General features: G+C 39.9%; 1 protein-coding gene across 2 annotated transcripts; it reads left to right on the top strand.

The window, feature by feature from the left end:
• The first annotated feature begins 327 nt into the window (after positions 1 to 327).
• On the top strand, positions 328 to 26,649 carry Slc15a2 (solute carrier family 15 member 2). Of its 2 annotated transcripts, XM_038346048.1 has the most exons (22): positions 328 to 465; positions 2,555 to 2,642; positions 3,220 to 3,361; positions 8,296 to 8,388; positions 9,396 to 9,495; positions 11,112 to 11,202; positions 11,451 to 11,528; positions 14,719 to 14,801; positions 15,183 to 15,269; positions 15,435 to 15,524; positions 15,621 to 15,665; positions 17,160 to 17,192; positions 17,955 to 18,043; positions 19,295 to 19,376; positions 19,919 to 20,053; positions 20,752 to 20,916; positions 21,064 to 21,110; positions 21,869 to 21,979; positions 22,822 to 22,918; positions 25,209 to 25,355; positions 25,963 to 26,067; positions 26,371 to 26,649. In XM_038346048.1, the coding sequence occupies exons 1-22, from the start codon at positions 328 to 330 to the stop codon at positions 26,545 to 26,547; spliced, it is 2,223 nt and encodes a 740-aa protein (XP_038201976.1). In that variant the 3' UTR covers positions 26,548 to 26,649. The 2 variants fall into 2 exon arrangements, with proteins under 2 accessions (XP_038201976.1, XP_038201977.1); XM_038346049.1 differs by lacking the exon at positions 8,296 to 8,388 and having other exon boundaries at positions 361 to 465.
• The last annotated feature ends 1,300 nt before the right edge of the window (positions 26,650 to 27,949 follow it).

Here is a 27,949-nt window from a genome sequence, read left to right as displayed (position 1 = left end):
TGTTGCCTTCTTGAGTACTGTCTGGCATCCATTCACAAAGATAGTTTTAAGCAGATAACCTCAATAAATTCTCTAGCATCATTTCTTTTCATCTTGTGACTTGTGACATGTGGTTCTTCCCCATACCACACCTTTTACACAAACATTCTTTGGAAAGTGGTGTGCCGACCCTCTCTTTTCTTTTGGCTTCCGGCTCTGCTCGGAGGCAGGCAGCTACCGAAACTGACACCCACAGGGTTAAACCTAGTTGCTGTGGCCATCCCTCCTCCCGCCAGTCCCCCTTTTCACTGTAGGCTGGCAGCTGTCCTAACTGCCTACTGAAGCCAAATGCTTGAGGAGAGAGAGAGTAAGGAGCCAGCCATGAATCCCTTCCAGAAAAATGAGTCCAAGGAAACTCTTTTTTCACCTGTCTCTACCGAAGAGGTGTTGCCTAGACCTCCAAGTCCTCCAAAGAAGCCACCTCCGGTGAGTCCCCAAAGTCAGTTTGTCTCTTGACAGTAACAGCGAACATACTCTTGAAGTTCCTCCTTGGCTGTTGGAACTTCGTGCTGAGCTGTATTAGAGTAGAAAAACTACTCTCTCGTGGAATTAGAATTCACCTGAAAATTAATTCTAGTTTTTTCAGTTTTGGGACGGAAGCCATGGGATAGGTTAGCCAGAATTTTTCCGTCGGGCCCCAGAGTTTTTGCTGTATTTCATTGTATATTCCCTGGGGGAAAAAAAGCACTTTGAATGGCCAGGGAAACTTGGCAAGCATTTCTGTCTGGAGAACTGTATGTGATTGTTCTTTTACCAATACGAAAACGCAGCCTTTAGCTCCCCTTGTGTGCCTTCTTTTTTTCGGACACCAACAGAAGCTTTTCGAATAGACGCACTCTGTTACTAAGTGTCCCCACTTTAAAGTGGAAGATCGGAAAGAGGAACAAAGAATAATATCTTGTATGATGTGCTTGTTAAAGCACTTCTGAATTTATCACCTCAGTCAGTCCTTATATGCTAGTAAAATCCTCTCAGTAGAGAGGCTACCATAATAACAGACAATGTTTTCTGATTTACTTATCAATCATAAGCTTAGTATGAATCTTATTTCTTTGGAATAACAGAATTCAAGCACAGTGACAGGGTAGTGGTATAGTTTAAGTAAGGTTTGAATGTTAATCCAATTAGTACACAGATAAACTTAAATAAATTCTGTGTTGCATAATTCTCAAGCTGGGACCTGGGAAGATAATATTTCAATTCATTGCATCTTTCAAGCAAGTTATTATCATGTAGTAACATGTATGTAGAAAGATGACATTCATATCTACATGGGTAAAAGACAGACTATATTAACTTATCATATATAGTTAACCATTATGTGTTCTATTAAGGATGATTAAAAAGAGGTACCTATCTATAAAGAAGAGATAATGTAAATCTCATGTTAATGTTTGGATGTCTCAAGAGACAGATTATCTCTATCTCTTTTCCATGTTAGTGGAGCTGCTGTAATGGAAAGAGATTCGAAATAAAACATGATGTTTCCTATAGTCTGAATTACATAATGCACGCACTAGCACAATTCCTCTAATGTGCAGGCTGCAGATGAAAATCTTAGTTCTGGAGAGATGGCTTAGTAGTTGAAAGCATGTGCTGTTCTTCCAAAGTTTGACTTCTAGTTCCCAGGTCAGACAGCTCATAACAACCTTTACCTCCAGCTCCAGGAGATCCGGCACCTTCTTCTGGACTCTGCAGGTACCCACATACACATGGCATACACTCCCACATATACACATAAATGCAAATAAAATTAAAAGGAAAATATTATGATGCATACTACTAGGGAGGGTAGACACTTAATTGCACAGGATCTCAGAATTCTCTTCCTAGAGTTAAGGTAACCAATCAGCTTACCTTTAGAAATGTCTGGCCTCCATTTTGAGCTCTATGTCTGATTCTAGCTGCCTATGAAAAGGAAGCCATCATATTGTTAAGATTTCTCCCAGGATGGTAAACATCGCAGATGGGAAGAGTCAGTCTCTATAGTGGAGCTGAGTGGGAAAATGAAATCTGGTTCTGACTGTGTGGATATCTGGTGCTCTGGAAGTCGTCTTTATGTTTTTATTGTTAGCAATAAGTATGATCATCCTCTCCCTAGAGCCCTAGGCTTTCATGGAGATGCTGTGGGAGATGAGTAGGTCCTGGTCAAGGAATGTCTGACCAGTTCCATGTCAAATAACGAACAAAGTAAGACTCCGATTTTTTTATTCCCACATTGACAATATAAGCACAGCTAATAGGACAATATGTGTTTTGTGAAGAGACCATTGTCCCATGTTAACTGGCAGCGATGATGTAAAAATGAGTTTATTCAGGCATGGTGGGGTTTGTCTGCAGCCCAAGTGCTCTGGGAACCTATAGCAGGACTATGACAACATGGAGATCAGCCTGGGCAACATGACGAAAACCTCTTCATATACATATATTTGGCGATGTTTCAGTTGTAGTGCTGTCATGAAGTTTAAATAGGTTAAACAACTCATTCCTCAACCTTTACCTCTTTGTTGAACAGAAAATCTTTGGCTCCAGCTATCCACTCAGCATCGCCTTCATCGTGGTGAATGAATTCTGTGAGCGTTTTTCCTATTATGGCATGAAAGGTAATTCTGTGTCCCTGAGTCTTCTCTGCCTTATGCTTACAGCAGCCTGGTCTCCCTACATGTGATGTGCTTGTTTCCTTTGTCTATTCTTTCTGCCTTGGTATAAATCGATCCTTCCCTCTGGCCATGGTAGCAAATGCTTCGTAAGTTTTTATTTAATAACTCCTATTGGTTAAGGTAACAAAGGCCTGCAGAACTTAATACACAGCCAATGAAAACACAAGTGGAAAAGCTCTCATTGTGTATGTTCCATTAAACAATGTTGCTGCTGGGAAGGAGAGGTGGAAGGGGTATGGGAAGAACCATGTTAACATCTTATGGTCTAAACGATGCTACGAGTGAACAGAGATTGAAGGCGTGAGTATTGTATTTGTGTATCCAGCATGCCTCATTTACTTCATAGCTCCCATGGGCCTTGCTTCTACTCCCTGGCAGTTATCACTGGGCTATTTCACTAGTAGGAGTGCTGAACACCAGGATCACTCGCAGAGCCCTGAAATCGAATTTATTTCCCCGGAAATCATTTCATTGTATCTATCTTATTTTGCCTCTCATTTGTTTTCTTCTGTTTTATCAGCTGTGCTGACTTTGTATTTCCTGTATTTCCTGCACTGGAATGAAGATACCTCCACATCTGTATACCATGCCTTCAGCAGCCTCTGCTATTTCACACCCATCTTGGGAGCAGCCATTGCTGACTCATGGCTGGGGAAATTCAAGTAAGGACAATGACAGGTCACAGCCTTAGGAGCCTCTCAAGTTCATTGTCCAGAAAGTTACCTACAGCCAGGCGGTGGTGGCGCACGCCTTTAATCCCAGCACTCGGGAGGCAGAGGCAGGCGGATCTCTGAGTTCAAGGCCAGCCTGGTCTACAAGAGCTAGTTCCAAGACAGGCTCTAGAAACTATAGGGAAACCCTGTCTCGAAAAACCAAAAAAAAAAAAAAAAACCAGAAAGTTACCTACAACTCCTAATCTCTTATCTTCTAGCAAAAGACAACAACAACAACAAAAACAAAAAACTCATGACTATGACAAATATGTATCTCTCCATGACTGACAACAAGAAAATCTATTCTTTCCATGCTCACCCCCCCCAATATTTTCACATCCTTTTAGTCAAGAGTTCCTTCTTAAAGTCTAATTTTAGTCTTCTACTCTGTAGCTTAAGACCAAATCTTATTTTCTCTCAGCGAGGGTAAAGATTGTTATGCCCTGGCAAATTTATATTGGTAAAGGCTTACTGCAGTTCCCTAGCATGCACTCCATGTCTTCTCCTGACTCACTGTGGCTCCCTAGCACTGGCTCCATGTCTTCTCCAGACTCACTGGTCACCTCACCTCCTTCAGCATCTTCTTCTTTCTTTCCAGAGGATTTAAAATCATCTCTGTTTACCTTCATCACCTCCTTCTATAGCTTCCTTCTTTAGACTCTAAGATTTCCACAAGTTAAAATAATAGTCCATTTAGTTCAGCTCTTTTGTTGCTAACAACAGAAGCAGCAGACATGTCTAATGATATAGTTGTCCTCTATAGCATTATCCTCATAGGCTAAAGGTAAGCTTTCGGTATCTGCTATCTCATAATATTCTGGGGGTTTACCCTCCATGGATTTGTCTGAATTAGTATTTCTCAAAATATACTCTTTTAAAAATTTGATTGTGTAAGATAAAATGAATTACATAAGAAAATAAAGCTTCTATGGCACTTTAGAAAAATCCTATGTTGTTTTGGAAACATTGAAAAAGATTTCCTTACTGTATTTTAGTCTCCAGTAAGTTAATGTGTACTGTAAAATCTCCAAGTAAAAGTTAAGTATGTTTTGTTTCCTGAAGTAGTTTGGCTATGCAGTGTTGTGTTTGTAGACAGAGTGTTTGATAGCTTGTCTTGCTTCACTTCTGTTTCTATGACAAATACCCTGACAAAAAACAACATAGGGAAGAAGCAGTTTATTTGGCTTACAATTCTAAATTGTTGACATTCTTTTGGAAAAGTCAAAGCAGGGATTCAAGCAGCAAATCACACTACTCCCCCAGTCAGGAGCAGTGAGAGAGAAGACTCAACCCTGCTTGTTTTCTCTCAGCTAGCTTTTTCTCTCCAATATGTTCAGGATCCCCGCCTAAGGAATAGCTTTACCCACAGTGGGCTGTGCCTCTCTCCATCAATGAGCAATCAAAACAACCTCCCTCCCATAGACATGGCTAACAGCCAACTGGATCTAGACTAATTCCTCATTAAGATGTTCTTCCCTGAGGGATTCTAGTTTTCTCAGGTTCACATGTAAAACTAACCACACAGAATTCTAAGTCTAAACACTGATTTGGATCTTAATTTTATATATTTATGTACTCATACACATCTATTTGTGTATGTGAGCGAATACAAGTGGTCTCTTCAGAGAGGCATGCTGGCTAAGTGGCTACGTTTGTTCCTTGTGTAGTAGTAGTCATTGAATTCATTCAGCTATGGATTGGCATTACACAAAGAATGAAAAAACTCAAACTATGGTCTTTTCATTCAGTTAAAGAATAAAGGCTGACATTGCAGTTGTATTTTTAAAATAACTTCCTTTGAGATTGAAGAAGTACAACTCCAAGATTTGGTGAACAATAGCTTCCTGAACATTTCAGGGAGAATTTAATACTCTCTACTTGTATTCATAATTCAATCTTGCTTGATTTCTTTTTTTCTTTTTAAACTTACTTTTTCTGGTGTGACTTATATAAAGTACACAAACCCAGAAGTCTTGTGTCTACAACTTGAGTGTTTACAGAGCTGTCACCATGGCCTCAACTACTTTTTAGCTTTCAGATTCTCCCTCAGAGCTAGAATCTTCTCCTGTCCTGGAAGCAGGTAAAGGGCTCTAGTATCTCCAAATAAACTAACAAAAATCTTGAATTATTTTCCCGTATATTTTCTCCTCCAGCCACTCTCAGAATTTTAAAAGAGCTCCTCTGTGTTAGCCATTTTTCTATCTTCATTATCATTTCTTAGGACAGAATAACACAATTCAATATGAGGAAACACAATTTAGCTCAGTCTGATTCAAATTTAAATGTTTGTTGAACATCCCTTTTTTGTTCAATTAATCATAAGCTTGAAACGATGAATTATATATAATATGTTTTTTACATTGTTTGAGTTCAAATAGCTTTAATAAAAGCAAATTGTGGTGGTTTTAATATGAGATAGTATAAATCACTTATATTTTTCCTACTGAAATTTCTCAGAATACTGATGCCTTTTGTTAACAAATTACAATGGCCATTTCTAGATTCTTGTTCACTCTGAACTTTTATTTTCATTACTTCAGCCTGCTTTTCATGCCCAAATCCTTGAAACTTCCTGATTTCCTCTAGCACTGCATTTTCTCCTTCTCTTACTTTCGTCTTTCTCGGTTATTTTTAATCCACCTCCATTTTTGTTTTCATTTACTTAGCTCTTCCCTAAATGTTAGATTTCTACTAGGTGCTAACTCTCACTACTCACTTTCCCCAGACTGACTTCCCCTTAGCAGGTCTGAGGGTGCATAGTTTAGTTATTTGCAGACAGCTACTCAAAGTGTTGGAACGTTGAGTTCAAATTCGTCATGCACTTAGAACTGCATGTTTCTTTTCAAGTTGGCTGTCCTTTATCCTGGCTTCCTTTTGTCCCCACATTGAGCCAACTATGTAATTCTACGAATTCTAAGTATACAGTATCACTTACCCTCATTCTCTTCAATATTAACACAAACTGCTATCAGTTGCCACCATTTTATTTTTATTTTCTTTGTCTCTAAATTAGAAGATGGAAAGGGACACCTAAAATGTTTTCATTGCTGTCTTTTTTCTATAATAAAATTCATGCACTATTGTCTAAAACATAATTGAGACTGAGAATAGGTATGATAGTTATGAAGGTGATTTTTATTTACTTTAAGGCTTGTTTGTTTTTAACAAGGGAATTTTAAAAAGTGTTTTACGCTGGTGTTGAATATAAGGAATGGAATGAAGGACCCCGAAAGCCTCCAGAAGTACCAGAAATCTCAGCTTGGGAATCTTCATTTTAAACGTCTAATCTTCTTAGATTTCTTTTCTGGGGGAGAACTTTGGCTGAAATAAAATGAACAATTAGAAGAAAGGGAATAAAAAGAAACTGAAAGAAAACTAGTTATCATGGACCTCAAAGAGAAGATGCTAAATCATCAGAGAGAAACAAACCAAATGGGGCTGGAGAGATGACTCCATGCTTAAGAGCTTTTAGTGCTCCATAGACTGGATCCCATCATATTTGGTGGCACATAGCTGTAAGTAACTCTAGCTCCAAGGGATCTAATGCTCCCCTTGCCTCTGCAAACACACACATACGCCCCCCCCCCCCCCACACGTGTGTGTGTGTGCATGCATGGCATTCCCTCATGCAGACACAGAGACCATAAAAATACTTAAACTAGGGGCTGGAGAGATGGCTCAAAGGCTAAGAGCACTGGTCATGAGTTGAATCTCTTTCAGAAAGGGGGTGATTTGAAACTGTGATAATCTGTCCTCCTGTAGATGTATGTATGTGTGTAGGCAGATATATGAGATCCCTTATACACAAATAGAATGATAGCTACAATCTGGTGGAATGAACTCAGGATTCCCTTCAACCACGCTGTAGTCCTAATTTTTACAGACTGGAATTGGCTCTGAAGTGGCAGCCTTGTCTCAGTGGAGGAAACAAATTACATGTTCAAATGTGTCCCTCTACCCTTATCTCCGTCTCTGTTCCTGTTCAGTGCTTTTGCCTCTGCCAGCTTTCCTCTTTCTCCTCTTCCTTTTTAAAATGATAAGGCAAACTATATAATTCTAAAGGTTTATTATAGCATTACCATTCTACCTATATGGTAATATACATAATACACATTCCACTTATGGTAATACACACAAGCATATAAGTGATATTGTGTCAAGCCAGCGTACCGAGTTCTACATATGTTGTTATTGGAATTCCTTCACCTGCTACTTATTTGCTATTCAAGTTCATTGGGAAAAAATAGTATTTATCGCTCCCCCCCAAAAAAACATGATTTTTTTTTAATCACCAAACAGTTTAAGTCCTTTGTACTTCCCTATTTTTGGCAAATTATCCATGTGGAAACTTTCCTGGGCTTACAGTTAGACCAAGTGTTCAAATTACCCCAATTGAACCTAAAATCCTTCCACCTTTCTGTACTTCTCACTGCTTGTTTAGAGAAAGTCCTTTGTATTAGCGCTTTTATGTACTTGGCATTCATATTTTATTTCTCTTGTGTCCTAGAGCTAATAGATATGGCTTGAGAGAAACAACAGGTGGAAGCATCCTGTTCTACAGATGTTACTGATTGGAAACATCACTGTGATTGCTACAAACCCCTTGGTTCTTGTCACATCTATATACAAGTAGGGTTGCTCTGAGAACTCAGAGCAGAGTGTAGATCCGGGAAGAGAATTTGAAAGCCAGGTGTGCCACCCCCAAGTGGGCACTGTGGGGTGAAGAATCACACTCCTTTCCCCTCATCTGCTTACTCCGTTCACCACTGTTTCTACCCATGCCTCCCAGTTCATCCTGCCCTCCTCCACTTCCTCCTCTGTCTACTGAGAACAGCGTGAACCCTGACTGTGTCATACACTGACTGGCTTAACTTTCTTCACAGGACAATCATCTATCTCTCATTGGTATACGTTCTTGGCCATGTATTCAAGTCTTTGGGGGCCATTCCAATACTGGGAGGAAAAACGCTACATACGTAAGTAAAATCATGGGACCACCTGAGCCGCTCCACTTGCATCAGCTAGGTGTGCGTCTCAGAAGGTCACCTCAGATGGCTTCCTATATCATGTCAGAGATTTTCCTGTATTTTTTAGTGCATAAGTTTATTGCAAAACTTATTAAAAATCAAAGGTTTTATGATCAATTGAACCTTTTCCTACATTATCAGGCCTCATTTTTTTATTAAGTAAACATTTGAAGATACTTAGAATGCCTAATTAGTATCCTCATAAGAACTCTCCATTTGTTTGACAACAAGAAAATTTTTTAGACCTTCTTTTCCCCTTCACTTACTCATCTAACTGTGTATCTGGACACCATTACAAATTTTAAATGTATTTACTTATAATGTATTATAAAGGTGGTCAAAGGTCGAAGTCTTTCTATTTATGTGTAGTTCTCTGTATTCCTATTTTACTGACCCTGTTCATTTCAGGTATTGGTGTATATAGAGCAGAGATATTTAAAAGATTTTAATGTTTATAATCAACTTAATATACTCACACACCACTCTGAGTTGAAGTTTCAACTTTATTTGAAAAGTGGTAAGCATTAAACACCTTATTATTGCTCCATAAAACTTACTGATGCCATTCTTATTTATTATGTTTTAATATTTTGCTTGTAGGTAGTAAAGGTATGCAAGATTAGAGTCCTTAAGATCTTTCAATTGGATTGCTTAAATCATATTAAAAACTAGTGTGTTAGTTTCTAAGTCTGTACAAGTGCCTTCTTCCACTTGAAGCATACATACAAAAGATAAAAGGAATTAACATGCATAGGATCTTCTCAGACAATACAATTTCTAGCAGAGGCTAAATGTGAAGATGATACATTCTCACGAGCAATGCTTGGAGTTAAGGCAAGTAGAAAGTACCCACAAGGCAGATGTAGACATGCAAAGATGATATTATCTTTAATAGTCCATCTCTACAGTTGGTTTGGTATCCACATGGTTATAGCATCCTTACCTCTCCATTTCAGAATCTTATCATTGATTGGCCTGAGTCTAATAGCTCTGGGAACAGGAGGTATCAAACCCTGTGTGGCAGCTTTTGGTGGAGACCAGTTTGAAGAAAAACATGTAAGAGTCTTGTTATTTCTGTATTTCAAGAGTGTATAGCCAGTATCAAAATGGGGAATCTGTCAGGTACTCATCCGCTAAGACTGAAGTGATTCCACCTATCAAAGCCTGTCTGGGGAGCTGAGTTCTGCACTGGGCACTGGATGCTGGTCTTCAGAGAAGAGAAAACTGAAAGCAGGTGGGAGGTAGACATGTCATATAATGAAAGACTGAAGAAAATGAGGCCATAGAAACTGAATAAGATAAGCAGCAAGGGGTCTTGGATGTGGCTCAGTTGGTAGAGTACTTGAGTTGCCTCCATAAAGCCCTAGGTTTAGTCCCCAGCTAAGTATAAACTCAGTATGGGGCACATACCTGTAATCCCAGCATTCCATTCAGGTAGAGGCAGACGGATCAGAAGTTCAAGGCCATCCTCAGCTACATAACTATTTCAAGGCTAGCCCAGGATACACATGATCCCGACTCAAGACAAAATGCAAATGAACAAACAAAACCCAAGGCGAAAATTATATATAGCTGTTCTTAAATACTGGGGGATGACCATGCTTACATCTGAGCCCATGGAGCAGAAGCAATGGGAAATCAGGTGCTTGCTTCATTGAAGGAAAAACTTCACATAGGATTTGGAAATAATTACCTTACTTTCACGTGAGGAACCCGAGAACTAATGTGGCGAGGACGGTAGGAGATGATTTTGTGAGGAAGGAATTATCAGTTAGAACGAAACAGAATGCCAGTTGACAGATGAATTCGCCTGGCTGGCCATTCCCTCTCTTTCTAACACTTTCCACTGGCAAAGGTGGGAGTTGGAGGACATGTGACAAAAGTGCAGATGAGCCTATTTGAGGGAGCTGCGGCAAGTGGACGTGGTAACCATCTCTTCTTGGACTAACCAACACGTCTCGGTTCCTCATTATTCTTCCGGTGGATCGGGATGAGCTAAAATGCCCAAATGAAGTACACCTTAGGCAGAAAATCACCTATTAGGAAATTACTTGGAAGTTGTATTTAGTGGCTGGCCCACAGGTGTATTTCAGTTAATAGAGCGGACTCACCCCCAGGCCTCTTCAAGCCACTTCTAGTCAGCAGATGCCCTTTCACACGCTCTGGGAAATCTCCCTGAGACAGTAGTTGCACTATACTCCCAGATCAACAGCTTGCTACACTGTCCTACCACATACTCCACAAAATATATTAACTCAAGGAGTCTTTTGCTTCATTAATACAGTTAATAAACATTTATTGGGTGTCTAAAATACGTTAGTGTTTGTTCTAGGTCTAGACATTACTGAAGGAACTCACAACATACTCGATAAAACAGATATTTAATACAAATAAATTGATAGCATAATAAACATGTATAGGACACAAGAATGGTATTGAGGACAGGTTGGTCACTTTTGCCCAGGTCTTAAGGGGCTTATACTGGACTTTAGAAAGGGAGTAAAAGCTTGACCAGGGTCAGCCAGTCACTGTATTAAAGAGCTCATGAGATGGTCACATACCCTGGAAACACTATCTGTACCCATTGTTTTATATGTGCCTTTATCAGAATTTGAACATAGAGTGGGGTGGCCCTAAGAAATAAATTTCTCTGATGATCTGTCTCATTCCAGGCAGAGGCACGGACTAGATACTTCTCAGTCTTCTACCTCTCCATCAATGCAGGAAGCTTGATTTCTACGTTCATCACACCCATGCTGAGAGGTTAGGATTCCTTCTAAGGGGCTGGCCAACCAAAGAGCTGCAGGTGGTCCAGCTCCTCCTTTCACATGGGCTTATAAATATATGAGAGGTTATTCTAGTTTTAATTTGTCTGGCTTAAAATAAGCGTCCTAGATTAGACGGTGGGAAGAAAAGAGGATGATAGCTATGTCTGCACCAAGAACCAGACCTAATAGAGTAAAATATGACTTATAATTCATAATTGTGTTTCCCCCTCCTATTTTCTTTAGGAGATGTGAAGTGTTTTGGGGAAGACTGTTATGCACTTGCTTTCGGAGTTCCAGGATTGCTCATGGTAGTGGCACTTGGTGAGTATAGTGAGAAAAGGAAACTAAGAGTTGTGGACCCTGCTACGTGGAAGGCATCGTGTGGGTATTCTACACAAGCTATGTCATTGAACCCTTACACTAACCCTATTAGGCAAGTGCTATTGTAGTGATACCCCTTTGATTTTGAAGATAATTTATGAATAGAATCAGAATTTTTTTATTTGTATTATCTGTGTACGCTTGTCTATCACATGTGGGCTTGGTGCCCATGGAGGCCAGGAGAGGACATCAGATCCTCTGGAACTGGAGTTATAAACAATTGTAAGCAAACATTTTGTATTAGGAATCTAACTCAGGTCGTTTGAAAGAGCAACAAGTACTCTTAACTTCTGAACCATCTCTCCAGTTTCATAAACCTTTTGTTTATTTGTTTGTTTGTTTTGCTTTTTTGGGACATGGTTTCTCTGTAGTTTTGGAACCTGTCCTGGAACTAGTTCTTGTAGACAAGGCTGGTCTTGAACTCACAGAGATCTGCCTGCCTCTGCCTCCCAAGTAATGGGATTAAAGGCATGCACCACCACTGTCCAGCTCCCATAAACCATTTTTAAACTGTTACAGTCACATAAGGAACTTTAAAAAACCCAATCTGTGGAGCACATGCAGAGCTGCCAATAAGGAGTTTGAGTGCCTAAAAACTTTAAATATCTCAAATGATCTTTTCTTTTTCCCCACCTGCCTCTGCCTCCTGAATGCTGGGATTAAAGGTGTGCACCACCACCGCCCCCAAGTTCTCAGGTAATTCTTTAGTGTAGTCAGGATCGAAGCCCATTGATTATTGCTGAAATATGCAAGGAAGGAAAGAGATAATTAAATGCCTGTCTCAAGCCAGTTTAAGTTATCTGACACTTATTTTTCTGGTAAGTGGATGCCAGTGTTGATTACCTGGGCATTTTAAAGGAGCTTCCAGTTTTAGCTATCATTGCTCTGCTCTGCAAAGCTCCCAAGGAATTTTCCCTTGAACAAAGAGAATTAAAGAGCAGTTGGCTAAGTAGTTAGGAAGTAATGCAACTTAGATCAAGTGGCATTCTTGTTAGCACTGAGAACTTTGTCCTGGAAAAGATGGGGGATGTGTGGGCCTGTTAGTTTAGGCAAGTCCCCTCAGGGGAGGCTTGGGTGTGATTGTTTCTAGTCATTGACCTGGAAACCTGTTCTCACTCAGAACCTCGGAGTGACACCCCTCTGGAACATATCCAGTCCAAACACATAAAGAGCTCAACAGAAGCAAGGGAGCCCAGAGATTCAATGTTTGGTCTGATTCTTTTCTGCCAGAGAGGCTGAAAGTAATACAGTTCCCAGTTCCAAAGAAATCTGTTTGGGGAGAGACATGAACCATGATCAAATACTCTATCCTTCCTTCTCCCTTCAATGTCAAAGATTTTCCCCAAGTACTTTCTTATTCTTTCCATTTATTAGCATCATGGAAGCTTCTCTAGATTACTGCTCAGTGATAATATTTAGACTGTAAAGCAATTATGAAGCTCAAAAGAGATTCTGGAATTAGAATGTTTTATCTTAAATATGTGTATCTATCATTGCTAGTCATCTGTTTCATTTTATGGTGCCAATAATATTTACTATGTGATCAGATTTTATACTAGGTATTGGGACCACATTGGTGTTTTAGACGGTTATAAAGTTCATATTCTTAAAGACTTTATGTGGCATAGGAAAAATAATCCAGACAAATAAACAGGGAGTTATCATCTAATACAGTCAATGTCATGACTGAGAAGTATAGAGAAAGCTATGGAGCTCATGGAAGAACTCTATGATAAGACACTGAAGGTTTCAAGGGTTTACCTACAGAGGAGACTTCTAAGATAAGCCCTCAAGGATGAACAGTGGTCAGTCAAAGAAGGGACCCTATGGAAAGACGATATGCTTGGTGTTTTTAGATGAGAGATAGGTTGGCTGTTCAAAAACCTTGGATGATTCAGATTATCTGGAGCACAAAAGAGAAAGAGAAAGAAGAAACATTGCCAGAAACAAAATAATGAAGGGTAATTTAAGCCATGAAGGAATTACAACTTCATTGTGAAGATAGTAGAAAATCATCCAAGGGGTTTTGAACAGAGAAATGATTGTTGGATTTTTTTATTTTTCATGGTGTCTTACTTTTCAAAGGTCTGCACTATGGAAAAGAAATTGGGTTGAGGGTGAGGCAAAGATATTGATCTTGTTTGGTCCATCTACTATATTCCTTTAAATTTTGTACTTGAGGCGAGTGCCTTACTCAGCTCATCCAGGCTTGGTCACTGTTGAATTATCAAGCCATGGTATGATTGGCTATGTGAAGTGAGGGAGAAGATAGGATACTATTGAATACAGGGTTCTGACCCGAGCCACAGGCTAGCTAATAGGATCATTAACTGAGGGAGTGAAGGTGAGCAGGTTAGGGCAATGATGATGGAATTTTTGGGGGGACAAGTTGTTATAGGTGCTCTTGAAACTTCTAAATGTGTCACCAAGTAGTTGTTTGGAAATACTGTCTTAGGGCCCAGAGAAAAGCAGTTGGGTTTTAGACACCGATATGGATTCATCAGGTGCAACCAGCAATTAAGCCTTGAAAATAGAAAGCTGAGACAGAGTAAGGAAAGAAAAAGACCTAGGCTCAAATTCTAAAGGCACACCAGCATTTAAAGAACAGGCAACAAGAAGTTTGCACATTTGTAATCCTAGCACTCTGGAGGAAGAGACAAGAGCATCATGAGTTAGAGTCTAGCCTGGGCAGCATAATGAGTTCCAGGCCACAGTGGGCTATAAAGAGATACCCTGTCTCAAAGATGGAAGAAAGGAGAAAAAGAATGGAGAATGGGTAGAATGGGTAGAAATTGTTCTAGGTAGAATAAAGGAATCAGTAGTAACTTAACAGAGGGCACAGCTGAGCTATGCATTCAAGAAAGAAAAATTAATCAAAATTGGGATCATATATTCATATCATATTTATCACATGGGGAGATGGACAAAAGAAAAAAGAGGAAACCAAAGATGAATTCTGTCTCTGCTATCCCTTGAAAGTCTCTTAATGAATATCTTAACAATAGACCAGTACCTTCTGGTCTACTTTGAAGACCAGGGAGTGAATGTCAGGTCTCTGTGGGATTTGATGCTGACAGACTTGAGTATTCTAAATGAGTGACCAAGAACATTGTCTGTGTATCCCTTGTAGTTGTGTTTGCAATGGGAAGCAAGATGTACAGAAAACCACCCCCTGAAGGAAACATAGTGGCTCAAGTGATCAAATGCATATGGGTGAGTTCATGAATTGCCATGTTGAACGTGTAGCCCTCTATGCATGGGGCATATGTTTTTCTCAACCATCTCCCTTCTATGTGCCTATATTTTGAAAAATAGAGTTTAATTTATGCTCCTTGCATCTTCTTGACAACTGGGTTTTAGCAGCAGTCACTTTTTTAATAGGCCAAAAATCTTCTGAGTACAGTTATATTTGATGCCATTAGGAAATAAGGAAAGATAAAAATTACAACTCAGATATAGAGATTCAGTGTTTGATGAAATTCAAAGTACTTATTTGAAGGAAGGGATGATGAATTGGGGAAATCAGGGGATTCTTTTTTTTTTTTTTTTTTTTTTTTTTTTTTTGTCTGTCTCTGATTGTGGTCTCTACCCTAGTTTGCTATCAGCAATCGCTTCAGGAACCGTTCTGGGGACATTCCAAAACGGCAGCACTGGCTAGACTGGGCATCAGAAAAATATCCCGTAAGTGGCAACCACAGATATAGCTCATAATTCTATGAGATCTTTCAAATTCTTTTCTTCTGGCATGACCTCTTCTTTTACTGTTTTGGACAATTTCTACTCTAAGCGAGAAAAGCACGTTTGGAACCTCTGGCAATTCTGCTTGCTCTTTCTTCCTCCCTGCAGAAGCATCTCATTGTGGATGTGAAGGCACTCACCAGAGTACTGTTCCTTTATATCCCACTGCCCATGTTCTGGGCTCTTTTGGACCAACAGGTAATAAATAGTGGTTTTTTTTGAAAGATATCTTTTTTTCATCCTCTTTCTTATCACAGGAAAAGGATGTCTCACAACAAAATCTGTCTGCTCTAGGGCTCACGATGGACACTGCAAGCTAACAAAATGGATGGTGATTTGGTGAGTTGACAGAACTTACAAAGAACTCTGTTAAGTTCATCACATACATAATTTGTAATTAATTTATACAAGCATTTTTTTTTGGTTTTTTGAGACAGGGTTTCCCTGTAGTTTCTAGAGCCTGTCCTGGACCTAGCTCTTGTAGACCAGGCTGGCCTCGAACTCAGAGATCCGCCTGCCTCTGCCTCCCGAGTGCTGGGATTAAAGGCATGCGCCACCACCGCCCAGCTACAAGCATATTTTTATTTCCATATATTTAACTAATTTATTGGTGATTTTTCTTAATAACTGACAAGGTCATCAGAGATATACATTAAGTCCCCAAAACACTGAGTATGTAAAGAAAATCAAAGTCAGGCTAGAAATAAAAATTATAGTCATATCTTTAGGAATCAGGAGGGAAAGGGTGGGACATGCCCGATATCCCCACCATGATGTGCTGAAAGGATGACAGATGACGTAAGCAGGCCTGGTTGATGATTTTCTTACATTGAGCCTGTCTTAGACATACCAAGTAAAAGCTCGAGGGGTGCTCCTTCACAGCTTGCCTCATTTGTCAGGCAAGATCAAGCAGGGCACCCATAGGACCTGAGGGAGAATTAATAAAATGTCTGATTTGTGGCCATGGGAAGAGTGAAAATGTTGTAAATATTATTTTCTCTTTCTTCAGTGTTCATTCTTTGGTCCATTTTCTATTTTTAATAGTTTCATCTCTATATTATTATATTAATGGTTTTGAAGAAGACAGGGTAGAGTGATACCAGGAGCCTCCGAAGTATAATTTTACCTCTGCCTTCCTCTAGTTGTCCAGGAGTTATCATGGCAGTTCTCTTATTGATTCTCTGGAGAGCAACTTTGGAGGTTGAACTTAGGATATCAGGGACAACTTCACCCTGACCACAACACTGGTCCTCCTGTAATTACTACCTCTAACACACCAACACTGTCACTCTCCGGCAAGGTGTGGTTCAGGTTGAACATCCCTGGTCCAAAACTCTGGCGTCCTAATTGCTCCAAATGACAAAAGTATTCTTGAGCATTAACATGACATCACAAGTGAAAATTCCTACACCATAAAATTTTCATGGACAAAATAGTTGGCAATTATTAAGGAAATTATCTTCAGGCTGGTGTATGAGTCATATACAAAACATAAATGAATTTCACATTTAAACTTCAGCCTCACTGCCTCTTCCCTAGTCTCCTGTATGCACATATGCAATGATTGCAAATCCCAAGCATTTTGGAGAATAAATACTTAACCCAGGCACAGAAAGAAGTGTTCTCCTAGGGTCCATCTGTCCTTATCAAATAGTCAAAAGCCATCTCAAGTCTCTCCCTACCCCCACATACCTTTGCCAGTAAACCAGGTATCTTGAACCAAAGATCTGATTAATTTTCTTTTATAGGCTTCTCATCTACTGTCAAGATGGGTGACCTAAGCTTTTGTTGTCTTCTGTTACCATCTAACTATAATTTGTTATGATGTTTCAGGGATTTTTTGTGCTTCAGCCGGACCAGATGCAGGTAGGCACAGACTTCTCTGCATAAACATTTTTCCTCACCTGTACCTGCCTATTATTCAGGTTAACAGCCATCATCTGATGCATTCCTCATTGTGTGCTGAGGAAGCCCAAATGTGGAGACAGAAAGTTCCTTTGGATCTTACTCTTCTCTTTCACATCCTTTTTAAAGGATGTAGTTCTGCCCAACTCCAGAGAGACTAAGTTTGAACCCCATGTAAAGTGTGAGCATTGAATTTTCTTTCTATGCCAAGATAGTATAATTAAAAATATTGTCAAAGAAAGTGTAAACCTGAGGCTAGGGCTGTAGCTCAGTGGTATAGCACTTGCCTGACATGCAGGGTGTCCTAGGTTCAATGCCCAGTACTATCAAAACAAACAAAAAGGAAGTATAAATTTCTGCTGTGTGAGCAACAAAGTCAGAATGTCTGCTTACCAATAGTGACTTTCAGGATGCTTCTTAGCCCCCCATTTTTCCCTGTAGGCTGTGAAACTAAAGACAAGGGACAATGGCAGAGAATGGTTTCTAAGTTGACTGACAGAGAAACAAGCTCAATAAAACTAGTCCCTTGGTATCTGGGGAGGTTAAGATACTTTCCGGTGGAAGCAGAGTAAAGAAGTGAAGAAATGTAGACTCTTTTACCTACTAAGGTGAAAGTGAGCAGACGTGAGATGGTGCACGCAAGCAGAGGAGCGCATGAGAGCAGGAGCTCACACTCACGACCGAGGGATGCTTATATTAATCCTTGTTACCATGGTGTTTCAGGTACTAAATCCCTTTCTGGTTCTTGTCTTCATCCCGTTGTTTGACCTTGTCATTTATCGGCTGATCTCCAAGTGCAGACTTAACTTCTCGTAAGTGCTCGCCATGCCAAGTATTATTGCATATGGACTCAATGGCTGATAATTTGGTGATGATTCAAAAAGCATGAATGTTTATGATAAATGATTACTTACTTTGATTTATCATTTATCTGTTTCTATTTTTCCATGTTGGCAAAATTATATTAATATGGAAAAGTGGAAATTAGATCTAACTGTTGATTGTCAATGCCAATGCTACAGACTTGAGTGTATGGTGTTGAAGGGGCAGGTCTGGGCATATATGTGATTTCAGGTTTCTGATAAACCATGATGCTTTGTCCTTGAATGTTGCCTCTCCAAAAGAAGTACACTTATTAACTTATTTCATGTGTGGTGTGGGGAAAGGTTAATGTGTGTGCCACAGCGAGTGTGTAGAGGTTAGAGGAAATCCTGTGGGAATTGGTTCTTTCCTCTACCATTTGAGTTCTAGGGATTGAACTCAAGCCGTTAGCCTTCATAGAATTGTGCTCTGAGCCATCTTTCTAGACCAAGTCCTGAGGTTTTGATGACAACAAATTCTTTTAAATGCCCCGCTGTTCCTATGAAACTAAGATAGGGCCTTGTACGAATGGGTGCACATCACTTTGAGTTAGTATGCACAGCAACCTGCCCCATGCTGAGTAGAAAGTATCATTTGTAAAGGTTGGCAAGGAACAGTTCAAGTCCTCTTTCAGCTCTGATTTGACAGCAATCTAGCTGTGACAGGAGAGTGATGATCACTGTACCACATACAAATGCCCTCGTCAGTTACTTATTGAGCAGGCAATAGGGAGTCTAGGACCAACTTCCATGCAAATCAAGTACACATCTTTTTCAAGGTGTTCACTGGTTAGTAAGGGAACTAGAACATAGACAAAGATGGCCGTTATATGGGTAATGTGGTAAACACCCTAGGGAGAGAAATTGGGAATGCCATAGAGGTCAACAAAGACTTTGAAGAAGAAAAAGAGTTGAAGAATTATAGCAGTTGCTGTGCATTAAATAACAAACCTTATTATATTGCTATTATCGCTAATATTATGACATAATGGCTAAACATCATCATAATCATAAGGAAAGGTGGAAAAGTGGTATATTATAGGGAAGAGGTGTTAGTAATTGAGTAAAAAGAGTGTTTGAAGGAAAGTTCTAGAAAATACTTTAAAATAATTGGAATTAAAGTCTTTATAGAAAGGCTAAGGAGTCTGGGCTTTGTACCTTAAGAGTAAGGGTCGATATAAAGATCTCTCCTTTCCCCCACAGCTCACTCAGGAAAATGGCTGTCGGTATGATCCTAGCAAGCCTGGCATTTGCAGTTGCAGCACTTGTGGAGATAAAAGTAAATGTGAGTCCAGTAAATGTTAAGCTCCCAGTCTGCTCCATTCACTCTTCTTACATGTTCAGTCTCGATCCCTTAGGACTTACCACAGTATCCATTTCACAGGACAGCCATGGTGAGTATTTAAGTGACCAGAGAAACAATGCAAAAGGAGACCCAGTTCTCACCTGAGCAATTCAGGGCTTGTATTCAGGAAATTCCACAACACAAATACCCCAAATACCCAGGGAACAAAGGTTTATCTGCCGCCTTCGAAGCTATACAAATTGTCCTTCTGGCCATCAAATAGCTGCTATTAGTTAACCACAACCGAAGGAATGTGTTTGTTACCGTCTATTGGTGACTGCTTCAAGGAACTGGGGTCTTCCCTGATTAAAAAAAAAAAAAAAAAGTTGCCATTTCAGATTTCTAAGCCAACTGCTCTTCAGAAGGATAAACTGGTAAATCTTGGCTAGAAGGGCTGAGCTGTCAAAGACAGAGCTAAGATTTGTTCACTTGGATCTGAAGGGTTACTTATTGGTGATAAATAAGTATTGCCTGTCTTTCAGGGAATGACCCATGCCCAGCCAGATTCCCAAGAGATTTTCTTACAAGCCTTGAACCTGGCAGACGGTGAAATAAAGGTGACGGTGCTAGGAAGTAGAAATAACTCCCTCCTGGTGGAGTCCGTCCACTCTTTTCAGGTGAGGCATGGCCCAATGAATTAGAACCTGCGCGCGCTCTAGTAGCCTTGGTTGTGTAATGACATAGTCTACGATTACATAGAATCTCATAATTGTTTTCTTATGTCCTAAATAATCTCTGGTAGCATTATCCTAGTGGTTGCATAATATTTTATCCTTTAAATATAGTTCATCTAAGCTTTTTCTTGTAGATAATTCAAGTTGGGTTTTGCTGGTCTTACTTTTGTGGTGATACTGGGGATTGAACCTAGAGCACCAGGCATGCACTCTACCATTTAGCTACAGTTACAGTCCTACAAGGATTTTTGCTTATTTATTTACTGATTTTTATGTGTGTGGACACTTTGCCTGCATGTATGCCTGTCTTTGTATCGTGTATGTGCCTGGTGTCTGCAGAGGCCAGAAGAGGACATCAGATCTCCTGGAACTGCAGCGAGCGTGGATGCTAAAAAACAAACTCGGGTCCTCTGAGAAAGCAGCCAGTGCTCTTAACAACTGAGCCCTCCCCTGCATGTGTTTTATGTTATAATGAACTACTCTACTCTTCCTTGTGTATGCTTCTGTGTCCCATGCTAGTGTCCTAGAAATGAAATAACTAGCTTAGAGAAAGAAGTAACTAGGTTACACATCCTGAGGCTATGGAATTTGATGTCCACACTCGGGTAGAAAGTGACTATAATAGGCTCTTCATTCTGCAGAACACAACGCACTATTCCAAACTACACCTGGACACAAAAATCCAAGATTTACATTTTCATCTGAAGTATAACAACTTGTCTGTCCACAACAAGCATTCTGTAGAAGAGAAGACCCGTTACCATTTGGTTATTCATGAGGATGGGGAAAGTGTCTCCAGTGTGCTGGTAAGATAGGGAATTGCACAAGTTCTGTTTTGAAGTAAGACGGCTGACTCATCAGAAGTTTACCAAAGAGCAGCCTGGAAATAGAATGTTCTGATTATAGGTTTCCCTGTGTCTGCTCCTCCTGAGCTTTTCTTTTCTCTGTTGCAGGTAAAGGATATGGAAATCAAACCAGCCAATGGGATGACAGCCATCAGGTTTGGGAGTTGGGGGCTTCAGATGAAGAGGCCTCAAAATATTTTACTTGTTCTGAGTAGAGATGTTTCCCTCTTAGAAAGTCAGGGGCACTGGTGTCTGTAGCATTTCCTATGGCAGTGAAAGGCCAATGGGCATGCTTCTTCCCGTAGGACTGGCCAATCACCCTGATTCAGTGGCTATCCTTTGTTCTCTACCATAAAAGATTTTTCTACCTATTATTAGCCATCTATCTTGCTCTCATGAAAATAACTCTGTGAATGTATATGTTCAAGAGATAAACATTTAGAAGTAAGCAAATATTCCTACCATCATTTTTGGTATTTGGGTATCTAGCCTGTATAGTATAGGTTTCTGTTATAAACTAACAGAGATATCAAAAAAAGTGGGTTTTTAATTCAGATAAGGCTGAAGGTCTTGCCAGATGGCACAGGACAGATAAGGGAGTGTTCACCTGCTGTCCTGTCTGTGGCTGGAATTGGATGTGAAACAGAGTGATTATGTTTAGATATTTCTAAACTAGATTAGAAAGGAAAGTCAGATGGCATGTCTCACTGTGGGAGCATCCGTCTAGCTGGCTTTCTGGTGAGTGTCAGTCATAAGGCAGAAAACTCAGTTTTCCTAGAGTAAGTAAAGAGTAGCAATTACTTCTTATATTTAAGTTCTATGTTTGTTTGTTCCTGCCCCAGCCACTTGGAATATAGAGGTGTCCTTGTTTGTATATTTCTGTCTGAGGTACAAATGATTTGTCTACCCCCAGGTTTATTAACACCCTGCATAAAGACATCAATATCTTCTTGGATGAAGATGCTCCTCTCAGTGTGGGCAAAGACTATGGAGTGTCCGCATACAGAACCGTGATGAGAAGAGAGTAAGAGCCTTGTCTTTGTGGACATTTTGCTTTTATCAAAACAATCTTTTTTGAATTTTTTGTATTTGGGTAATAGACACAGGCATATCTGTGCTAATTTGGAGTAAAGGAAGATTTCCGCTTCTTTTTAATCCTTTCCCTCTTCTCCCAGGCTTGTCTTCTTTCTACATTGCTCTTCTGAGATTGTGATAGTTGTGCTGAGCATACTGTGTAGTTAATACAGCCTTTCTCTGTGACGCTCACAAAGTTTGTTGTGGATCTTGGCTCCTGATCCTTAGTACCTGTCATCGGTACCTCATCCTTTACAGCACTGGCTTTCAACTGGTTGCTAAAGCTGTGACCCTTCAATGTAGTTCCTCCTGTTGTGGTGACCCTCCCTCCCAGAATAAAATTTTTTTGTTGCTACTTACTAACTGAATTTTGCTACTCTTATGAAATCGCAATGAAAGTCTCTGATATGCAGGTTATCTGGTACGCGACCTCCCAAGGTGTTGTGAACTACAGGTTGAGAACTCTTGACTTAGTATTTCCCTCTCATGTTCCCTGTTGTATACTATTCTGCTAAGACATAAAATTTATATGAAAAAGTTCATGGGCCTGAAATGTATAAAACTTAATCTGTACAGTCTTTCTTCAGGGTTAGGATTTAAAAACGTACTTGGCTGGTAAGACAGAGAGCAGTCCAAGGCAGAAACCTGGACCCAAAGTGTCCTAGAAGTATCTGTCTTCAAAGACACATGGCTTAACTATTTTCCTCATTGGAGTTGAAATCTCTTTGTTGGAGATGTGAGTGTTTCCCCAAGCCATGCTGTTTATTCTGACAAAATCTTATCTTGTTGCAGGTACCCTGCAGTGCACTGTGAGACAGAAGACACAGACTTTTTTCTTGATTTAGGTCTACTAGACATTGGTACAACGTATCTGTTTGTGATCACCAATGTAAGCAGCTTACAGCCACCAAATCTAGTCTCTGTCTGCTTGTTTACATAACTGTCTGTCTGTTTCCTTTCTTTTTACATATGCATGTGTGCATGTGCATACACACACACACACACACACACACACACACACACACATCGTAGAATCTTCTTGGTGAGGACAAAGTGCAAATAAGAAGACTTTGTAGCAAGAAAGAATCACATACTTCTTTCTGGTCCAGTGTCAGATTTTCCATCACTGTGACAAATGTCTGATAGGAATAGGTAGAAAGGCTAAAACACTTATTTATCATGGCTCATGGCTTCAGCCATTTTGGTCTAGAGTTGGATGACTCTACTGGTTTTAAGTCTATGAAAAACATCATAGTAGAAAGACATGATGGAGAAAAGGTGCCAGAAATGCCATGGTGACCAAGGAGCAGAGAGAACAATAGGAAAGGGGGTCAGGGACAAGGTATGCCCTCATTGACTCACTTCCTCAACACCCATGAAGGGCCTCACCTACCAGTTTCCATGACCTCCGAAGAGTCCACTCAGGATCAGTCAGTTATTCATTGGTTAGGTCAGTGTCCCCATAATTTAACTGTACCCTTGAAGCTCCACCTCTGAAAGTTACACTGGGGGTCAAGCCTTTAAAACATTGGGAGGACATTTCATACTGAAATAGCAATGGTTCTGTTGTGGCTTTAGAAAACCCACCATCTCCACAGGGGATAGCAAAGGAGAGAACATTAGAAGCAGGCCAAGAGTGTTGAGAATGGAGATGTGACATGTTCTGAGCTATCACTATGAAATCTCCTGCTCTGATCCAGTATCATTATGACCTTAAGAAACTAAATATTATTCATGAAAAATTACTTGTTTTATGTTTGCTTGCTTATTTTTTTTCCTGACTTGATATGCAGGTCTGTTAGATCCCTGAAATCTTGATCTGCTACCATACAACAGTCTGAAATATCAATATCCACATAAAGTTTGGGGAATAATTAACTTTGTTATATCAAAAGTAATTGCCACTGGGTATAGTGGCACATACACATCTTTAATCCCAGCACTCAAAAGGCAGAGGCAGGCAAATGTGAGTTTGAAGCCAGGCTGGTCTAGGTAGGGAGCTCAAGATTAGCCAGGGCTATATAGTAAGATGCTGCCTCAAACAAACAGTAATTTTCTCAGTAACTAGAACAGAAAATTTCTGAATCTTGATTCAAATTTTTTCTTTCATGTATATGTATGAATATTTTGCTCACATTTATGTGCACCACATGCATGCCTGGTGTCTGGGGGCTAGAAGAGGGCATAAGATTTCAATTAATTTTTGTACATAAGGATATTTTGTTAAAGGTTCATATTCTACTCTTTCACACACAGAGACATATAGTTCATATAACACACACACACACACACACACACACATGATATCCAGTCGTCTCGGCACAGTTTATTGAAAAGACTGCACACTAAATTGTCCTGATGCTGTTGTTGAAAATCAACTGATCATAAAATGATGTCTTATTTGTAGCTTCTCAGCTCTGTCCCATTGATCCATGTGTTCCTCCTGTGTTGATTTAATATGGTTTTCGTTTCCTGTCAATTTGTAATCTATTTTGAATCAAGTGAATGTCAGTCTCCACATATTCTCCTTTTTTTCTTTCTCAAGCTTAATTTGGAGGCTGGGGATATAGCCTTAGAACACTTGACTATCTGACTTTTAGAGGCTCTTTTAGTCTGCTCTGATGCTGAACAAACACACCATATCACACCACACAAACACACACACATGCCACACAAACACAACACATACACCACATAAACACATACCACCACACATACACATGTATTCACAAACCACATACACACACACTACACACACATACACAACACACATAACACACACACACCACAACACATGTATATACACATCACTCACACACATACCCCCCACATGCACAGATTCCTAAATATTATGTACATTCTCAACTAAGGAATAAAACAGGATTCCTCTACTTCACTATTTTGGACCCAATTCCCGTTGACTTAGAGCCTACAGCATTTGGACATCAAAGACTTTTAATCTCAGAGATTTCTACTGTAACTGGCTGAAATCAGGGAGATGAATGTGGTGTCATCAAGAGAAAATGTAAAACAATGGAATTGTATAGAAATGTCTAATCTCTTGAGGGTAACAGAAAGTGAAAATAAAAGGAAGGACTGGCTGTAGATCATAGGATGCTACAGTTAGGTATGTTTGTTTAAGATTACTGAGAAGTCCAATTCCTGTTTCTCCCACTAAGATTACCAATCAGGGTCTTCAGACTTGGAAGACAGAAGAAATTCCAGCCAATAAACTATCCATTGCATGGCAGCTACCACAATATATCCTGGTTACAGCAGCAGAGGTCATGTTCTCCATCACGGGACTTGAATTTTCTTATTCTCAGGTAATATTTTTACAAGTAGAAGTGGTGACAGCACTTAGAAAGCTTCTCAAAGGGACACGCCATCCTCCATCTCTTTGGTTCATGAGCTCCTTACATAGGACCCTGAACAGCCATCTTGATTTCTAGGATCATGATAATGCAGCATTTGGCTCTGTGTTGTTTGGGCTCTGGAGGAAAAAAGTAAGGATAAAGACTGAAGGCTGTAGGGTTAGACTACTCATGTTCAAATATTCTCTGTGTGTCCTGTTTGGGAATAGGAACAAATAAATTATCTCTGAAATCCTATTGTGTTTCCTTTTCTTTATGTTCCTTTTACTTTTCTTATATTTTCAGAATACCATAGTAATAAAGATTATCTCTTAAGGTTGAGATATTAATTATTTGATATAATAAACTTAAAAATCCAATTAATAGATCCACTTTCTTCTTATAATCTCCTGAATGATAAGAAGAAATGCTATCACCATCTCCAGACTCAATGCAATAGCTGAACTTAGTGAGGAAGATGGGAAATAGAAGTTTTTAATGGGACATGTCCCATGGATGGACTCATGGGGCAGGAAGGTGGAATAGGGAAATTGAATGTTTACCGATGTCTCCTGTCTAGGCACCATCTAGCATGAAATCTGTGCTCCAGGCAGCCTGGTTGCTGACAGTTGCAGTTGGGAATATCATCGTGCTTGTTGTGGCACAGTTCAGTGGCCTGGTACAGGTAAGGCTCTGAGGAGAACAGGAGCTCGTGTCTCCACAGTGTGCCCTCCAACTTCCTCATCTCCCTTTATCCTGACCTCCAGATCCCCCATCAAGGACAGGAAGGTTAGATAACAGACCTGGCCAGCAAATAGACGTATTATGTGACAACAATGACCACCATGTCCCTATGGAAGGCAGGGCCAGTGAACCCAGCGTTCTGCCAAGGAAGTGCCTCAAGTGATGACTCCTTAGTCATCTTCCCATCCTGCCACTCTTTAAAGGTTTCTTCGTAATTTTCTCTTTCGTTTATTTCTCCCTGCAGTGGGCCGAATTCGTTTTGTTCTCCTGCCTCCTGCTGGTGGTCTGCCTGATCTTCTCCATCATGGGCTACTACTATGTTCCTTTAATGCCAGAGGGGATCCACAAGGCAACGGATAAGCAGCTTCCTCTTCCCCAGGGGAATGTGATCAACCTCGAAACCAAGAATACAAGGCTCTGATGACTCACTGGATCACAACTGCTTCCTGGCTCTGTGTCAGCATCACTTATCCTCACGCCTATTCCCCCTGCCACCACCAGGCTAGGACAGGACGTAGCATTTGATCTGAGTGGCTCTTCTCCACTTTTCTACATAATAGAGACAATTCTAGGACTAGGTTTTCAGGTATATCTTTAAACAAGAATTCAAGAGACTCTCTGTCCTCTAGGCTATCAATAAGCTCTCTAAACATAAGCCAATGTCTCTCAAGCTAGCCCAGTACCTCCAAATGGTCATGAAAATACAAATGTGTAATAAAGATAAGTCTCTGTGGGTATGCCAAGTTTAGGAGACTCCTTTATCAGGTACTTAGAACTGATAACTCCACTTGTTGATGTGTTGATTTGGGGACAAAAATGAAGAATAATAGAGGAATGGTATTTCAAGTTTCTTTATCTATAATATAATTGTGCTATTCATGAAGGTGTTAAGAATGGTATGTATGGTATGATCTAATCCAGAGGCTAGCTTGTCAGACTTTAGTAAATTTAATATGATTTTAGATGACAGGCTACAGAACGGTATTTTATCAGCGCATGGAAGATACATCTTTCTGATTACCACAGCATTCCTTCTACTTATCCGAATACCCCTTTCTCAGTACTGACAAACCACAATTAAAAACAGTAAGCACAGATGTGAGGACACAGGAACACATATAAATTATTCTTTATTCTTTCGTACACATTCCTCTAAGGAACTCTAGTGTTTCTGCCCTTGACTGTGCTCTTCTGAGGGCATCTGTCTAAGAAACTAACTCTGCAATCCAGCGTGTTGCAATAATGCAACAGTTTTGCTGGGACAGCTTTATCTTGTTATTCATCGTATTTTGCTTATTACAGCAAATCTTCAGTAACAAAATGTTTTTTTCTAGTCCAACTTCCTTTAATTTTTTTCTATTTAGCTTCTTTGTGATGTATTTTTAGTTCTTCCATATTATTTTGTTTACATTTCTCCCTTAGGCTTTAGCACTCTCCTGTTTATCGAAAAGGGAAACTCTAAATTGTAGTATTCAGCGCATGGTAAGGTCCTGCGTGAGGAACCTGTCGAGATTGCAGGGGTGAGCAGAGCATGTGGGCTTTCTGTGTGTGTGCATGTGTGGACAAAAAGCGCTGGGAAACATCATCTCACATGCAGGTGTGGATCAAGGGACAAGCTTGGGACTATCGGGCTGTGTCAAGCATTACTAGGGGAAAAAAATCACAACCCCTGTATGAAAGACCTCATTTCCCTCCTTTAACTACCTTGTTCCCATTTTTAGCCAATGCTGGATTGCAAATTGTTAATAATGTAATATATTCTTAAGAGAATTTGCTCCCATTCCTTAAGCTTTAAATACTGCAGTTTTAATGGCTAAGGTTTC

The sequence above is a fragment of the Arvicola amphibius genome, chromosome 10, assembly GCF_903992535.2.
Source record: "Arvicola amphibius chromosome 10, mArvAmp1.2, whole genome shotgun sequence".
NCBI classification, from domain to species: Eukaryota; Metazoa; Chordata; class Mammalia; order Rodentia; family Cricetidae; genus Arvicola; species Arvicola amphibius.
Note: the sequence above shows the minus strand (reverse complement) of the source record. Positions and strands in the feature narration are given on the sequence as shown.

Bases quoted from the DNA above. Each gene is read 5' to 3' on its own strand.
- Slc15a2 (XM_038346048.1), top strand. From the start codon at position 328: ATGCTTGAGGAGAGAGAGAGTAAGGAGCCAGCCATGAATCCCTTCCAG. The intron at 15,666-17,159 runs GTGAGTTGACAG...ATGATGTTTCAG, and splicing joins ACAAAATGGATGGTGATTTG to GGATTTTTTGTGCTTCAGCC. The intron at 22,919-25,208 runs GTAAGCAGCTTA...TCTCCCACTAAG, and splicing joins ATCTGTTTGTGATCACCAAT to ATTACCAATCAGGGTCTTCA.